At 49.9% G+C, this 17,253-nt stretch overlaps 1 protein-coding gene across 1 annotated transcript; it reads left to right on the top strand.

Annotated features, from left to right (window-relative positions):
- Positions 1-2,949: 2,949 nt before the first annotated feature.
- LOC137466107 (ATP-dependent DNA helicase Q4-like) lies at positions 2,950-14,519 on the top strand. The gene is made up of 4 exons (XM_068178004.1): positions 2,950-3,033; positions 5,985-6,018; positions 8,383-8,588; positions 13,863-14,519. Exons 1-4 carry the CDS (start codon positions 2,950-2,952, stop codon positions 14,517-14,519), a joined length of 981 nt encoding a protein of 326 aa, XP_068034105.1.
- Positions 14,520-17,253: the final 2,734 nt, after the last annotated feature.

Below are 17,253 nucleotides of genomic sequence, written 5' to 3'. Positions count from 1 at the left end.
CCCACCGCGATCCCAAAATCCTCCCCGGGATGTGGAGATTCCCACCGCGATCCCAAAATCCTCCCGGGGATGCGGAGATTCCCACAGGGATCCCAAAATCCTCCCCGGGATGTGGAGATTCCCACAGGGATCCCAAAATCCTCCCCGGGATGTGGAGATTCCCACAGGGATCCCAAAATCCTCCCGGGGATGTGGAGATCCCACAAAGATCCCAAAATCCTCCCCGGGATGTGGAGATCCCACAGGGATCCCAAAATTCTCCCCAGGATGTGGAGATTCCCACAAAAATCCTCCCCGGGATGTGGAGATTCCCTCCCAAAATCCTCCCGGGATGTGGAGATTCCCACCGGGATCCCGAAATCCTTCCGGGATGTGGAGATTCCCACCCAAAATCCTCCCGGGATGTGGAGATTCCCACCGCGATCCCAAAATCCTCCCCGGGATGTGGAGATTCCCACCGCGATCCCAAAATCCTCTCCGGGATGTGGAGATTCCCACCCAAAATCCTCCCCGGGATGCGGGAATTCCCACAGGGATTCCAAAATCCTCCCGGGATGTGGAGATTCCCACCCAAAATCCTCCTGGGGATGTGGAGATTCCCACAGCGATCCCAAAATCCTCCCCGGGATGTGGAGATTCCCACAGGGATCCCAAAATCCTCCCCAGGATGTGGAGATTCCCACAGGGATCCCAAAATCCTCCCCGGGATGTGGAGATTCCCACAGGGATCCCAAAATCCTCCCCAGGATGTGGAGATTCCCACCACGATCCCAAAATCCTCCCCGGGATGTGGAGATTCCCTCCCAAAATCCTCCTGGGGATGTGGAAATTCCCACCCAAAATCCTCCCCGGGATGTGGAGATTCCCACAGGGATCCCAAAATCCTCCCCGGGATGTGGAGATTCCCACCGGGATCCCAAAATCCTCCCCGGGATGTGGAGATTCCCACAGGGATCCCAAAATCCTCCCCGGGATGTGGAGATTCCCACCGGGATCCCGAAATCCTTCCGGGATGTGGAGATTCCCACCCAAAATCCTCCCGGGGATGTGGAGATTCCCACCCAAAATCCTCCCCGGGATGTGGAGATTCCCACCGCGATCCCAAAATCCTCCCGGGGATGCTGGAATTTCCACCGGGATCCCAAAATCCTCCCGGGGATGTGGAGATTCCCACAGGGATTCCAAAATCCTCCCCAGGATGTGAGAATTCCCACCGCGATCCCAAAATCCTCCCGGGGATGTGGAGATTCCCACAAAGATCCCAAAATCCTCCCCAGGATGTGGAGATTCCCACAGGGATCCCAAAATCCTCCCCGGGATGTGGAGATTCCCACCGCGATCCCAAAATCCTCCCCGGGATGTGGAGATTCCCACAGGGATCCCAAAATCCTCCCCGGGATGCGGAGATTCCCACAGGGACCCTCAAGTGATCCCAAAATCCCCTCAGGGATCCCCAAATGATCCCAAAATCCCCTCAGGGACCCTCAAGTGATCCCAAAATCCCCTCAGGGATCCCCAAATGATCCCAAAATCCCCTCAGGGATCCCCAAATGATTCCAAGCTCCCCTCAGGGATCCCCAAATGATCCCAAAGTCCCCTCAGGGATCCCCAGATGATCCCAAAATCCCCTCAGGGATCCCCAAATGATCCCAAAATCCCCTCAGGGACCCTCAAATGATCCCAAAATCCCCTCACGGATCCCCAAATAATTCCAAAATCCACTCAGGGCTCCCCAAATGATCCCAAAATCCCCTCAGGGATCCCCAAATGATCCCAAGCTCCCCTCAGGGATCCCCAAATGATCCCAAAATCCCCTCAGGGCTCCCCAAATGATCCCAAAATCCCCTCACGGATCCCCAAATGATCCCAAAATCCCCTCAGGGATCCCCAAATGATCCCAAGCTCCCCTCAGGGATCCCCAGATGATTCCAAGCTCCCCTCAGGGATCCCCAAATGATCCCAAAATCCCCTCAGGCATCCCCAAGTGATCCCAAAATCCCCTCAGGGATCCCCAAATGATCCCAAAATCCCCTCAGGGATCCCCAAATGATCCCAAAATCCCCTCAGGGATCCCCAAATGATCCCCAAATCCCCTCAGGGATCCCCAAATGATCCCAAGCTCCCCTCAGGGATCCCCAAATGATCCCAAAATCCCCTCAGGGATCCCCAGATGATCCCAAAATCCCCTCAGGGATCCCCAAATGATCCCAAAATCCTCTCAGGGATCCCCAAATGATCCCAAGCTCCCCTCAGGGATCCCCAAATGATCCCAAAATCCCCTCAGGGATCCCCAAATGATCCCAAGCTCCCCTCAGGGATCCCCAGATGATCCCAAAATCCCCTCAGGGATCCCCAAATGATCCCAAAATCCTCTCAGGGATCCCCAGATGATTCCAAGCTCCCCTCAGGGATCCCCAAATGATCCCAAAATCCCCTCACGGATCCCCAAATGATCCCCAAATCCCCTCAGGGATCCCCAAATGATCCCAAAATCCTCTCAGGGATCCCCAAATGATCCCAAAATCCCCTCACGGATCCCCAAAAAGCGCCCCCCCCAACATGGCGCCCCCCACTCACCGCCCGCCCGCAGCCCCCGCCGGTCCCTGCCCGTACGGCAGCTCCACTTCCGTGTCTGCTAGTCGTGGCGACCAATCAGCGAGAGAAACCCGCCTTAGGGGCGGATACCTTTTTTCTAACTGGCTGTGTCATCTGTCTGTCAGTTTTCTTTTATTCTCATTGGCTTAAGGCGAGATGGGCGGGCGCTTTTAGATATCGCATTCCCATTGGTTCTTTTTGCTGTCAATCATTAACCCCTGCCTTTCTATTGGCTGGCGCTTGGCGGGAGCGGGAGGTTCGCTCTGAGGCGACTTTGGGATCCCCGATCCCAAACCCCGATCCCAAACCCCGATCCCCGGTCCCGATCCCGATCCCGGTCCCGGTCCCGCGGCCATGGAGCGGCTGCAGGAGCTGAAGGTGCTGCTGAAGCGCTGGGAAGCGGAATTCCTGCGGGAGCGGCGCCGCAAACCCACCCAGGTCCTCCTGAGGGGCCGCGGCGGGAATTCCTGAGGGGGGAATCCGTGAGGGGGAATCCGTGAGGGGAGAATCCGTGAGGGGGGAATTCCTGAGGGGAGAATCCGTGAGGGGAGAACTCCTGAGGGGAGAATTCCTGAGGGGAGAATCCGTGAGGGGAGAATTCCTGAGGGGGAATCCGTGAGGGGAGAATCCGTGAGGGGAGAATTCCTGAGGGGAGAATTCCTGAGGGGGGAATCCGTGAGGGGAGAATTCCTGAGGGGGGAATGCCTGAGGGGAGAATCCGTGAGGGGAGAATTCCTGAGGGGGGAATTCTTGAGGGGAGAATCCGTGAGGGGAGAATTCCTGAGGGGGGAATCCGTGAGGGGGGAAATTCCTGAGGGGGGAATCCGTGAGGGGGAATACGTGAGGGGAGAATTCTTGAGGGGAGAATTCCTGAGGGAGGAATCCGTGAGGGGAGAATTCCTGAGGGAGGAATCCGTGAGGGGAGAATCCGTGAGGGGGGAATTCCTGAGGGGAGAATCCGTGAGGGGAGAACTCCTGAGGGGGGAATTCCTGAGGGGGGAATTCCTGAGGGGAGAATCCGTGAGGGGAGAATTCCTGAGGGGAGAATTCCTGAGGGGGGAATCCGTGAGGGGGAATCCGTGAGGGGAGAATTCTTGAGGGGGAATCCCTGAGGGGAGAATTCCTGAGGGGGGAATCCGTGAGGGGAGAATTCCTGAGGGGAGAATTCCTGAGGGGGGAATCCGTGAGGGGAGAATTCCTGAGGGGAGAATTCCTGAGGGGGGAATCCGTGAGGGGGAATCCGTGAGGGGAGAATTCTTGAGGGGGAATCCCTGAGGGGAGAATTCCTGAGGGGGGAATCCGTGAGGGGAGAATTCCTGAGGGGAGAATTCCTGAGGGGGGAATCCCTGAGGGGGGAATCCGTGAGGGGGGAAATTCCTGAGGGGGGAATCCGTGAGGGGAGAATTCCTGAGGGGGGAATCCGTGAGGGGGGAATCCGTGAGGGGAGAATTCTTGAGGGGGGAATGCCTGAGGGGAGAATTCCTGAGGGGGGAATCCGTGAGGGGAGAATTCCTGAGGGGGGAATCCCTTAGGGGGGAATTCCTGAGGGGAGAATTCTTGAGGGGAGAATTCCTGAGAGGGGAATCCCTGAGGGGAGAATTCCTGAGGGGGGAAATCCGGGAGGGGAGAATCCGTGAGGGGAGAATTCCTGAGGGGGAAATCCGTGAGGGGAGAATTCCTGAGGGGAGAATTCTTGAGGGAGGAATCTGTGAGAGGGGAATCCGTGAGGGGGGAATTCATAAGGGGAACCCCGGGAATTGGGGGCAAGCTGGTTTTGGGGTCCTTGGGCTGGTTTTGGGGTTTTCTGGAGTGGGGGGAGTTGGTTTAGGAGGATCCTGGTGGTTTTGGGGTGTCTTTGGGACGGTTTTGGGGTCTTTGGGGTGTTTTTAGGGTCTGAGGGGGTCCTTGGGATGGTTTAGGGGGTCCCTGGAGTGGGGGGAGTTGGTTTAGGGGGATCCTGGGCTTTTTTGGGGTGACTTTGGGGAGGTTTTGGGGTCTTTGGGGGAGGTTTTGGGGTATTTTGGTTGGTTTTGGGGTTTTCTGGAGTGGGGGGAGTTGGTTTAGGGGGATCCTGGGGTTTTGGGGGTGTATTTGGGCTGGTTTGGGGTTTTTGGGGTTGGTTTAGGGGGGTCCTCAGGGTTTTTGGGGTCATTGGGTGGTTTTGGGGGCTTCGGGGTGGTTTTGGGGATCCCTTGTGTGGGTGGAGTTGGTTTAGGCGGATCCTGGGGTTTTTTGGGGTGACTTTGGGGAGATTTTGGGGTCTTTGGGGAGGTTTTGGGGTCCTTGGGCTGGTTTTGGGGTTTTCTGGAGTGGGGGGAGCTGGTTTAGGGGGATCCTGGGCTTTTTTGGGGTGACTTTGGGGAGGTTTTGGGGTCTTTGGGGTGTTTTTAGGATCTGAGGGGGTCCTTGGGGTGGTTTAGGGGGTCCCTGGAGTGGGGGGAGTTGGTTTAGGCGGATCCTGGGTTTTTTGGGGTGACTTTGGGGAGGTTTTGGGGTCTTTGGGGAGGTTTTGGGGTCCTTGGGCTGGTTTTGGGGTTTTCTGGAGTGGGGGGAGTTGGTTTAGGGGGATCCTGGTGTTTTTGGGGTGTCTTTGGGCTGGTTTGGGGTTTTGGGGGTTGGTTTAGGGGGGTTCTCAGGGTTTTTGGGGTCATTGGGTGGTTTTGGGGTTTTCTGGAGTGGGGGGAGTTGGTTTAGGGGGATCCTGGGGTTTTGGGGTGTCTTTGGGACGGTTTTGGGGTCTTTGGGGTGTTTTTAGGGTCTGAGGAGGTCCTTGGGGTGGTTTTGGGGATCCCTTGTGTGGGTGGAGTTGGTTTAGGCAGATCCTGGGATTTTTTTGGGGTGACTTTGGGGAGGTTTTGGGGTCTTTGGGGAGGTTTTGGGGTATTTTGGTTGGTTTTGGGGTTTTCTGGAGTGGGTGGAGTTGGTTTAGGGGGATCCTGGTGTTTTTGGGGTGTCTTTGGGCTGGTTTGGGGTTTTTGGGGTTGGTTTAGGGGGGTCCTCAGGGTTTTTGGGGTCATTGGGTGGTTTTGGGGTCTTCGGGGTGGTTTTGGGGTTTTCTGGAGTGGGTGGAGTTGGTTTAGGGGGATCCTGGGGTTTTTTGGGGTGACCTCGGGGTGGTTTTGGGGTCTTTGGGGTGGTTTTGGGGATCCCTTGTGTGGGTGGAGTTGGTTTAGGGGGATCCTGGGATTTTTTTGGGGTGACCTCGGGGTGGTTTTGGGGTCTTTGGGGTCCCTGGAGAGGGATTTTTTGGTTTATGGGATTTCTGGGGTGTCCCCAGAATATTTGAGGCCGTTTTTGGGGGTGCCTGGGGGGATTTTGGGGTGGGCTCAGATCAAGGAGTTCCTTGTTGGGAATTTTCTCGTTTTTTGGGATTTTTTTTTCCCTTCCAGGCCGACATCGAGGAAGCTCCAGAGGAAACCCGGAGTGAGTTCCCCAAAATCCCCAAAATTTCACCCAAAATCCACAAATTTACTCCAAAGTCCCCAAATTTCCCCCAAAATCCATCAACAATTCCCAAGTTTCCCCCTAAAATTCCCAGATTTCCCCCAAATTTCCCCCAAGATCCCTCCAAAATCCCCAAATTTCCTCCCCAAATCCCCAATTTTGCCCCAAAATTCCCAAATTTTACCCCAGATTTCCCCCCAAATTCCCAACTTTTCCTTCAAAATCCCCAAATTTTCCTCCAAAATCCCTAAATTTCCCCCAAAATTCCCAAATTTCCACAAAGTCCCCTCAAAAATCCCTCCAAAATTCCCAAATTCCCCCCGTATTTTCCCCTAAAATTCCCAATTTTTTCTCATATTGTTCCTCAAAATTCCCAAAATTCCACCAAAATTCTCAATTCTTTCCTGCATTTTTCCATTAAATCCCAAAATTTCTCCCAAAATTCTCAATTTCTTCAAAAATCCCCAAATTTCCTCCAAATCCCCCAGTTTTACAAAGAAACCCCAAATTTCCCCCAAAATACCCAAATTTCCCCCAAATTCCCTCCAAAATTCCCAATTTTCCCCCAAAATATCCCTCAAAATCCCCAAATTTTCCCTCCAAATCCCCCAATTTTACCCAAAAATCCCCAAATTCCCCCCAAAATCCCCAAATTTCCCCCCAAAATTCCCCCTAAAATCCACAAATTTTTCCCAAAATCCCCCCAAATCCCCCAATTTTACCCAAAATTACTCAAATTCCAAAATTTTCCTTCAAAATTTCCCTCAAAATCCACAAATTTTTCTCCCAAAATTTCCCCTAAATCACCCTGTTTTACCCCAAAGTCCCCAAATTTCCCCAGAATTCCCAAATTTCCCCCAAATCTCCAAATTTTCCCCTAAAATTCCCAAATTTCTGCCAAAATTTCCCCAAAAATCCCCAAATTCCCCCCAAATTCCCAAATTTTCCCCTAAAATCCCCCCAAAATTCCCAAAATTCCTCCAAAATTCCCAAAATTTTTCCCCACAATTCCCAAATTTCTGCCAAAATTTCCCCCAAAATTCCCAAATTTCCGTCATAATCCCCAAATTTTCCCCACAACCCCCCAATTCTTAGATTTGCTCCAAAATTCCCAAATTTTCCCCAATTTCCCCCCAAATTTCCCCTGAAAATCCCTCCAAAATTCCCAAATTTTCCCCAAAATTCCCAAATTTTCCCCCAAATCCCCCAAAATCCCCAAATTTCCCCCCAAAATTCCCAAATATTCCCTCAAAATTCCCACATTTCCTCCCAAAATTCCCAAATTTTTCCCCAGATTTCCCAAATTTTCCCCAAAATTCCCAAATTTCACCCCAAAATTCCCAATTTTCCCCAGAATTCCCAAATTTCCCCCCAAAATTCCCAAATTTCTGCCAAAATTTCCCCTAAAATCCCCCAAATTCCCAGATTTCCCCAAAAATTCCCCCTAAATCTCCACATTTCTGCGAAAATTTCCCCCAAAATTTCCCTGAATTCCCCAAATCTCCCCTGAAATTTCCCCAAAATTCCCAAATTTCCTCAAAATCCCAACATTTCCCCCCAAAATTTCCCCAAAATTCCCAAATTTCCCCAAAATCCCAACATTTCCCCCAAAATTTCCCCAAAATCTCCAAATTTCCCCTCAAAATTGCCACAATTCCCCTGAAAATCCCTCCAAAATCTCCACATTTTCCCCAAAATCTCCAAATTTCTGCCAAAATTTCCCCAAATTTCCCTTAAAATCGACCCAAATTCCCAGATTTCCCCCAAAAATTCCCCAAAATCTCCAAATTTCCCCCAAAATTTCCCCAAAAATCCCAAAACTTCCCTTAAATTCCTCAAATTTTCCCCTAAAATCCCGTCAAAATTCCCAAATTTCTGCCAAAATTTCCCCAAAATTCCCAAATTTTTCCCCACAATTCCCAAATTTCCCCCAAAATTCCCCCCAAAATTCTCCCAAAAATTCCCCTGAAAATCCCTCCAAAATTCCCAACTTTCCCCCCAAAATTCCCAAATATTCCCTCAAAATTCCCACATTTCCCCCAAAAATTTCCCCAAAATTCCCAAATTTTTCCACAGAATTCCTAAATTTTCCCCCAAAATTCCCAAATTTCCCCCAAAATTCCCAAATTTCGCCCCAAATTCCCCCCAAATTCCCAAAGTTTCCCCCAAATTCCCAAATTTTCCCTAAATTTCCCCTCAAAATTGCCACAATTCTCCTGAAAATCCCTCCAAAATTCCCAAATTTCCCCCAAAATCCCCAAATTTCCCCCAAAATTCCCCAATTTCCCCCAGATTTCCGCGGAATTCCCAAATATCCCCAATTCCCGATTTGCCCTTTCCCAGCTCTGTACCGCGAGTTCCGGGCGCTGAAGCGTCGGCAGAAAACCTCGGGAGCGGCGGCGAATCCCCAAACGCCAGAAACGCCGGAAACGCCGGAATCGAAAACGCCGGAAACGAAAACGCTGGAAACGCCGGAAACGAAAACGCTGGAAACGAAAACGCCGGAAACGAAAACGCCGGAAACGCCGGAAACGCCCGACCCCACAGAGGTGCCACAGCCACGACGCCACCGCGGCAAGGGCTGGGGATTTGGGATTTGGGATTTTGGGATTTGGGATTTTGGGATTTGGGATTGGGGATTTGGGGATTGGGGATTGGGGATTTGGGGATTTTGGGATTTGGGGATTTTGGGGATTTTGGGATTTGGGGATTTGGGATTTGGGGATTTGGGGATTTGGGATTTGGGATTTTGGGATTTGGGATTTTGGGACTTGGGGATTTTGGGATTTGGGATTTGGGATTTTGGGGATTTGGGAATTTTGGGGATTTGGGGATTTGGGATTTGGGATTGGGGATTTGGGGATTGGGGATTGGGGATTTGGGGATTTTGGGATTTGGGGATTTTGGGGATTTTGGGATTTGGGGATTTGGGATTTGGGGATTTGGGGATTTGGGATTTTGGGATTTTGGGGATTTGGGAATTTGAAATTTTGGGATTTGGGATTTGGGATTTGGGATTTGGGGATTTTGGGGATTTTGGGATTTTGGGGCTGGGATTTGGGGATTTGGGATTTTGGGATTTGGGGATTTTGGGGATTTTGGGGATTTGGGGATTTGGGATTTGGGATTTTGGGATTTGGGATTTGGGGATTGGGGTTTTTGGGATTTGGGGATTTTGGGGATTTTGGGATTTGGGATTTTGGGATTTGGGATTTTGGGATTTGGGGATTTGGGATTTGGGGATTTTGGGGATTTGGGGATTTTGGGATTTTGGGGATTTGGGGATTTTGGGATTTTGGGATTTGGGATTTGGGGGATTTTGGGATTTGGGATTTGGGGATTTTGGGATTTGGGATTTGGGATTTGGGATTTGGGGATTTTGGGATTTTGGGGATTTGGGATTTTGGGATTTGGGATTTGGGGATTTTGGGATTTGGGGATTTTGGGGATTTTGGGATTTGGGATTTTGGGGATTTGGGGATTTGGGATTTTGGGATTTTGGGATTTGGGATTGATTTGGAATTTTGGGATTGGGGATTTTGGGGATTTTGGATTTGGGATTTGAGATTGGGGATTTGGGGATTTGGGATTTGGGGATTTTGGGATTTGGGGATTTGGGGATTTTGGGATTTGGGATTTTTGGGGCTGGAATTTTGGGGTTTTTGGGGATTTGGGGGATTTTGGGGATTTGGGGATTTTGGGATTTGGGGATTCGGGATTTGGGGATTGGGGATTTGAGGATTTTGGGATTTTGGGGATTTTGGAGATTTTTGGGGATTTTGGTGATTTTGGGGATTTGGAATTTGGGATTTAGGATTTTGGGATTTTGGGGATTTGGGATTTTGGGATTTGGGATTTGGGGATTTTGGGATTTGGGATTTGGGGATTTGGGATTTTGGGATTCGGGATTTGGGGATTTGGGATTTTTGGATTTGGGGATTTGGGATTTGGGGATTCGGGATTTGGGGATTTGGGGATTTGGGATTTGGGGATTTGGGGATTTGGGATTTTGGGATTTGGGGATTTGGGGATTTTGGGATTTTGGGATTTGGGGATTTGGGATTTGGGATTTTGGGATTTGGGGATTTGGGATTTTGGGATTGGGGATTTAGGGATTTGGGATTTTTGGGGCTGGAATTTTGGGGTTTTTGGGGATTTGGGGGATTTTGGGGCTGGGATTTTGGGATTTGGGGATTTGGGATTTTGGGATTTGGGGATTTGGGGATTTGGGGATTTGGGGATTTGGGATTTGGGGATTTGGGATTTGGGGATTTGGGGATTTGGGATTTGGGATTTTGGGATTTGGGGATTTGGGATTTGGGGATTTTGGGATTTGGGATTTGGGGATTTGGGGATTTGGGATTTGGGATTTGGGGATTTGGGGATTTGGGATTTTGGGGATTGGGGATTTGGGGATTTTGGGATTTTAGGATTTGGGATTTGGGGATTTTGGGATTTGGGGATTTGGGATTTGGGGATTTGGGATTTGGGATTTGGGGTTTTTGGGATTTGGGATTTTGGGGATTTGGGATTTGGGATTTGGGATTTTGGGGTTTTTGGGATTTGGGATTTTGGGATTTTGGGATTTGGGATTTGGGATTTGGGGATTTTGGGGATTTGGGATTTGGGATGTGGGATTTGGGATTTTGGGGTTTTTGGGATTTGGGATTTTGGGATTTGGGATTTTGGGATTTGGGGATTTGGGGATTTTGGGATTTGGGATTTTGGGGATTGGGGATTTGGGGATTTTGGGATTTTAGGATTTGGGATTTGGGGATTTTGGGATTTGGGGATTTGGGATTTTGGGATTTGGGATTTGGGATTTTGGGATTTGGGATTTGGGGATTTGGGATCTGGGATTTGGGGATTTGGGGATTTGGGATTGGGGATTTGGGATTTTGGGATTTGGGATTTGGGATTTGGGATTTTGGGATTTGGGGTTTGGGATTTTGGGGATTTTGGGGATTTGGGGATTTGGGATTTTGGGATTTTGGGATTTTGGGGCTGGGATTTTGGGGATTTTTGGGGATTTTGGGGCTGGGATTTTGGGGATTTTGGGGATTTTTGGGGATTTTGGGGCTGGAATTTTGGGGATTTTGGGGCAGGAATTTTTGGGATTTTTTGGTGATTTTGGGCTGGAATTTTGTGATTTTTTGGGGATTTTGGGGCTGGAATTTTTGGGGAATTTGGGCATTTTGAGGCTGGAATTGAGCAGATTTGGGGGATTTTGGGCTGGAATTGAGCAGATTTGGGGATTTTTGGGATTTTGGGCTGTGTTTGAGCAGATTTGGGGATTTTTAGGGATTTTTGGGGATTTGGGGCTGGGATGTTTTTGGGACTTGGGAGATTTTTTGGTTATTTGGGATTTTGGGCGGGAATTGAGCGGATTTGGGGAATTTTGAGGGATTTTGGGCTGGGATATTTTGGCCTTTGGGAATTTTGGGGGTTTTGGGGCTGAGATTTTTGGGGATTTTCCCTGGGATTGAGCAGCTTTGGGGGGTTTTTTTGGGATTTTGGTGTCGTTACAGGTGGAAGATTCGGGATTTTGGGGCTCCCACCTGAACCGGGCGCTGAAAATTCCCAGGAAAAGCCAGAGCGGGAAACCCCCGGCGGGAATTGCGGAGTTTTACGGGATGAAGCTCAAAGCCAAACTGGGAACAACTGGGAAGGTCGGGAACGGGGGAAAAGGGAAAAAAGGATTTTCCGGGGGGGGTTTGGGGCATTTGTCAGCCCAAAATTTGGGATCCCCGGAATTGGAAGGCTCAAAAATCAGGGACCCCAAAAATTGGAGAATCCCAAAATTTGGAACCCCCCCAAAATTAGGGAAGCTAAAATCGGAGACCCCAAAAGTTGGAACCCCTGAAAAATCTGAGACCCCAAAATCAAAAACCCCAAATTAGGGACCCCCAGAATTTGGAGAACTCAAACTCAGAACGCCCAAAAATTGGAGAATCCCAAAATTTGGGATCCCCCAGAATTAACGACCCCAAAACCAGGATTCCCCAAAACCCCGGTTGGATTTGGGATTTGCAATTCCAGAAAAACTTTGGGGTTTTTTTGGGATTTTTTTCCCTCCAGGAGCCGCCTCTGACCCCTCGGAGGACCCCAAACCCCCGGAGAACCCCCAAAATTTGGGATCCCCCAAAATTTGAGACCCCAGGATCAGAGACCCCAAAAATGGGAGAATCCCAGAATTCAGAGAACCCCAAAATTTGGGATCCCCCAAATTAAAGACCCTGAAAATTTGAGACCCTAAAAACCAGAGACCCCAAAAACTGGAGAATCCCAAAATTTGGAACCCCCCCAAAATATGGGACCCCCAAAAGTTGGAGACCCCAAAAATCGGAGACCCCAAAAGTTGGAACCCCTGAGAATTTGAGATCCCAAAATTCAGAGAATCCCAAAATTTGGGACCTCTGAAATTTTGAGATGCCAAAATCAGAGACCCCAAAATTTGGAGAATCCCAAAATTCGGAACCCCTAAAAATTGGAGACCCCAAAAGCTGAAGATTCCCAAAATTTGGAATCCGAAAATTTCAGAGCCCCGGAAATTGGAGAACCCAAAAATCAGAGACCCCAAAACCGGAGAATCCCAAAATTTGGGATCCCCCAAAATTAAAGACCCCGCAAATCAGAGACCCCAAAAGTTGGAGGATCCTAAAACTTGGAGAATCCCAAAATTTGGGATCCCCCAAAATTAAAGACCCCAAAATCCCGCTTGGATTTGGGATTTGCAATTCCAGAAAAACTTTGGGGTTTTTTTGGGATTTTTTCCCTCCAGGAGCCGCCTCTGACCCCTCGGAGGACCCCAAACCCCCGGAGAACCCCAAAATTTGGGATCCCCCAAAATTTGAGACCCCAGGATCAGAGACCCCAGAAATGGGAGAGTCCTAAAATTCAGAGAACCCCAAAATTTGGGATCCTCAACATTAAAGACCCCAAAAGATGAAGCATCCCAAAATTTGGGATCCCAAAATTCAGAACCCCAAAAGTTGGAGACACCAAAAATCAGAGACCCCAAAAACTGGAGAATCGCAGAATTCAGAGAACCCCAAAATTTGGGATCCCCCAAATTAAAGACCCTGAAAATTTGAGACCCTAAAAACCAGAGACCCCAAAAACTGGAGAATCCCAAAATTTGGGACCCCCCCAAAATATGGGACCCCCAAAATTTGGAGACCCCAAAAATCGGAGACCCCAAAAGTTGGAACCCCTGAAAATTTGAGACCCCAAAATTCAGAGAATCCCAAAATTTGGATCCCAAAAGTTGGGACCCCTGAAATTTTGAGATGCCAAAATCAGAGACCCCAAAATTTGGCGAATCCCAAAATTCGGAACCCCTAAAAATTGGAGACCCCAAAATGAGACACCCCAAAAGCTGAAGATTCCCAAAATTTGGAATCCGAAAATTTCAGAGCCCCGGAAATTGGAGAACCCAAAAATCAGAGACCCCAAAACCGGAGAATCCCAAAATTTGGGATCCCCAAAATTAAGGACCCCGCAAATCAGAGACCCCAAAAATTGGAGGATCCCAAAACCGGAGAATCCCAAAATTTGGGATCCCCCAAAATTAAGGACCCCAAAGCCAGGAGACCCCAAAACCCCGCTTGGATTTGGGATTTGCAATTCCAGAAAAACTGTGGGGTTTTTTTGGGTTTTTTTCCCCCCAGGAGCCGCCTCTGACCCCTCGGAGGACCCCAAACCCCCGGAGAACCCCAAAATTTGGGATCCCCCAAAATTAAGGACCCCAAAATCCCGCTTGGATTTGGGATTTGCAATTCCAGAAAAACTTTGGGGTTTTTTTGGGATTTTTTTCCCTCCAGGAGCCGCCTCTGACCCCTCGGAGGACCCCAAACCCCCGGAGAACCCCCAAAGTCGGAGAACCCCAGGAGCTGCGGCGCCCCCGTCTCCCCCAATCCCGGCAAAGCCCGGAGCTCGGCGCCGAAGCTTCGCCCGCGGAGCCGCCGGAAAAGAATCCCGAAACCTCCCCGGAGCTGCCGGTCCCGGCCTGGCGGGGCGGAAATCCCAAATTCCCCGCGGACGCCGAGCGGCTGCGGCGGAGCGTGGCCCGGACTTTGGGCTCGCTGGACGCCGGCTGGCTGCGGCGCTGCGAGGAAGCGCCGCGGCGGGAAACGCCTCGGCCCTTCCCGGCGGCGGGAACCGGCGCCGGATCCCTCGGGGGCGGCGGCGGCGACGACGCCGGGAGGAAACGGCCCCGGCACGGCGCCGGCGCCGCCGCGTCCCCGGCCAAGCTCCGCAGGCTCTCCGGAATTTCTGCCCGGAGAAAGAAGTGGGACGGGGAGGACGAGGATGAGGAGGAGGAGGACGAGGAGGAGGACGAGGAGGAGGAAGAGGAGGAGGAGGAAGCCCAAAGCGGAGCCGGGAAGGCGCCGGGGCCGGTGGGGAAAATCCCGCAGGACGAGGACGAGGACGAGGACGAGGAGGAGGAAAAACCCAAAGCCGCGCGCAGAGCTCGGTGAGTCCCGCTTTTCCCGCCTTTTCCCGCCTTTTTCTTCCTTTTGCCGCCACTCCCGCCTTTTTCTGCCTTTTTCCGCCTTTTCCCGCCTTTTCCCACCCTTTTCTGCCTTTTCCCGCCTTTTTCTGCCTTTTCCTGCCTTTTCCCACCTTTTCCCGCCTTTTTATCCCGCCTTTTTCTGCCTTTTCCCCGCCTTTTCCCGCCCTTTTCTGCCTTTTCCCGCCTTTTCCCGCCTTTTTCCGCCTTTTTCTGCCTTTTCCCGCCTTTTTTCTGCCTTTTCCCACCTTTTCCCGCCTTTTCCCGCTTTTCTCGCCTTTTCCCGCCTTTTTCCCGCCTTTTTCTGCCTTTTCCAGCCTTTTCCTGCCTTTTCCCGCCTTTTCCCGCCTTTTTCTCCCACTTTTCCCGCCTTTTCCCGCCTTTTTCTGCCTTTTTCTGACTTTCTTCCCGGTATTTTCTGCATTTTTTCCAGGTTTTCCCTCCTTTTTCCTTCTTTTTCCCACATTTTTTCCAGGTTTTCCCGCCTTTTTTCTGCTTTTTCCAGGTTTTTCCCCAGGTTTTTCCACCTTTTTTTCTGCCTTTTCCCCCACTTTTCCCGCCTTTTCCCGCCTTTCCTGCCTTTTCCCGCCTTTTTCTCCCACTTTTCCCGCCTTTTCCCGTCTTTTCCCGCCTTTTTCTGCCTTTTCCCGCCTTTTCCTGCCTTTTCCCGCCTTTTCCTACCTTTTCCTGCCTTTTCCCGCCTTTTCCTACCTTTTCCTGCCTTTTCCCGCCTTTTCCCGCCTTTTTCTACCTTATCCTGCCTTTTTCTGCCTTTTCCCGCCTTTTTCTGCCCTTTCCCGCCTTTTCCCGCCTTTTTCTCCCTTTTCCCGCCTTTTCCCGCCTTTTCCTGCCTTTTTCTGCCTTTTCTGCCTTTTTCTGCCTTTTTCCGCCTTTTCCCGCCTTTTCCCGCCTTTTCCGCCTTTTCCTGCCTTTCCCCGCCTTTTTCTGCCTTTTCCCACCTTTTTCTCCCACTTTTCCCGCCTTTTCCGCCTTTTCCCACCTTTTTCTCCCACTTTTCCTGCCTTTTTTCTGCCTTTTCCCGCCTTTTCCTGACTTTTCCCGCCGTTTCCCGCCTTTTTCCGCCTTTTCCCGCCTTTTTCTGCCTCTTCCCGCCTTTTTCTGCCTTTTCCCGCCTTTTTCCACCTTTTCCGGCCTTTTCCCACATTTTCCCGCCTTTCCTGCCTATTCCCACCTTTTCCCACCTTTTCCTGCCTTTTTCTGCCTTTTTCTGCCTTTTTCCTGCTTTTTCCAGGTTTTTTCCCAGGTTTTCCTGCCTTTTTTCTGCCTTTTCCCCCACTTTCCCCTCCTTTTTCTGCCTTTTCCCCACCATTTTCCGCCTTTTCCTGCCTTTTTTCCGCTTTTTCCCCCATTTTTTCTGTTTTTTCCCCCTTTTTTTCCCAACTTTTCTTGCCTTTTTTCTGCCTTTTCTCAATTTTTTCTCACCTTTTCCCACCTTTATCTCGCTTTTCCCACCTTTTTTCTGGCTTTTCCCGCTTTTTTTCCCACTTTTCCCGCTTTTTTTCTGCTTTTTCCCGCCTTTTCTCCCCACCATTTTCTGCTTTTCCCACTTTTTTTCCGTTTTTCCCACCTTTTTTCTGCTTTTCCACCTTTTTTCCAGCTTTTCCTCCCTTTTTTCCCAGGCTTTTCCCCACTTTTCCTGCTTTTTTTCCCAGCTTTTCCAAGATTGGAGAATCTCAACATTTGGGACCCCCCCCCAAAATTAAAGATTTCCACACAGGAGATCCTAAAAATTAAAGAGCCCAGAATCAGAAAAAATCCCAAAACCCCAAAATTAGGGACCCCAAAAATCTGGGAGCCCCAAAATCCAAAAAATCCCTAAAAAGCTGAGAACTCAAAACAGCCAAAATGAAAGCCCCAAAATCAGAAAAATCCCAAAAATCAGAGCACCCCAGAAAGCGGAGAACCCCAAAATTGAGGACCCCAAAAATCTGAAAAATTCCCAAAAATCTGAAAAACCCCAAAAACCTGAGAACCCCCAAAAATTAAGGACCCCAAAACGAAAAAAAAATCCCAAAATGAAATCCTCCAAAATCCAAAAAAATCCCAAAAGCCTGAGAACCCCAAAAATTGAGGACCCCAAAATCCGAAAAATCCCAAACCCCAGAAATTTCAAGTTAAAAACCCCAAAATCCAAAAAAAACCCCAAAAATCGGAAAAACCCCAAAGCTCCGCAGCCCAAATCCCAAACACCCAAAGTCAAAAATCCCAAAAATCGGAAAACCCCAAAAATCGGAAAACCCCAAAAATCGGAAAAACCCAAAACTCCGCACCCCAAATCCAGACACCCAAAGTTAAAAATCCCAAAATCCAAAAAAACCCCAAAAATCGTAAAAACCCCAAAGCTCCGCGCCACAAATCCCAGAAACCCAAAGTCAAAAACCCCAAAATCCAAAAAAAACCCGCAAAAATCAGAAAAACCCCAAAGCTCCGCACCCCAAATCCCAGACACCCAAAGTCAAAAAACCCCAAAAATCGGAAAACCCCAAAAATCGGAAAACCCCAAAGCTCCGCACCCCAAATCCGAGACACCCAAAGTTAAAAACCCCAAAAATCGGAAAACCCCAAAAATCGGAAAACCCCAAAAATCCGTACCCCAAATCCCAGTCACCCAAAGTTTCAAACCCCAAAATCCAAAAAAACCCCAAAAATCGGAAATCCCCAAAAATCGGAAAACCCCAAAT

The sequence above is a fragment of the Anomalospiza imberbis genome, unplaced genomic scaffold, assembly GCF_031753505.1.
Source record: "Anomalospiza imberbis isolate Cuckoo-Finch-1a 21T00152 unplaced genomic scaffold, ASM3175350v1 scaffold_141, whole genome shotgun sequence".
NCBI classification, from domain to species: domain Eukaryota; kingdom Metazoa; phylum Chordata; class Aves; order Passeriformes; family Viduidae; genus Anomalospiza; species Anomalospiza imberbis.
This window is presented reverse-complemented; position numbering and strand designations above follow the sequence as displayed.

Bases quoted from the DNA above. Each gene is read 5' to 3' on its own strand.
- LOC137466107 (XM_068178004.1), top strand. From the start codon at position 2,950: ATGGAGCGGCTGCAGGAGCTGAAGGTGCTGCTGAAGCGCTGGGAAGCG. The intron at 6,019-8,382 runs GTGAGTTCCCCA...GCCCTTTCCCAG, and splicing joins AGCTCCAGAGGAAACCCGGA to CTCTGTACCGCGAGTTCCGG. The intron at 8,589-13,862 runs GTGCCACAGCCA...TTTTCCCTCCAG, and splicing joins AAACGCCCGACCCCACAGAG to GAGCCGCCTCTGACCCCTCG.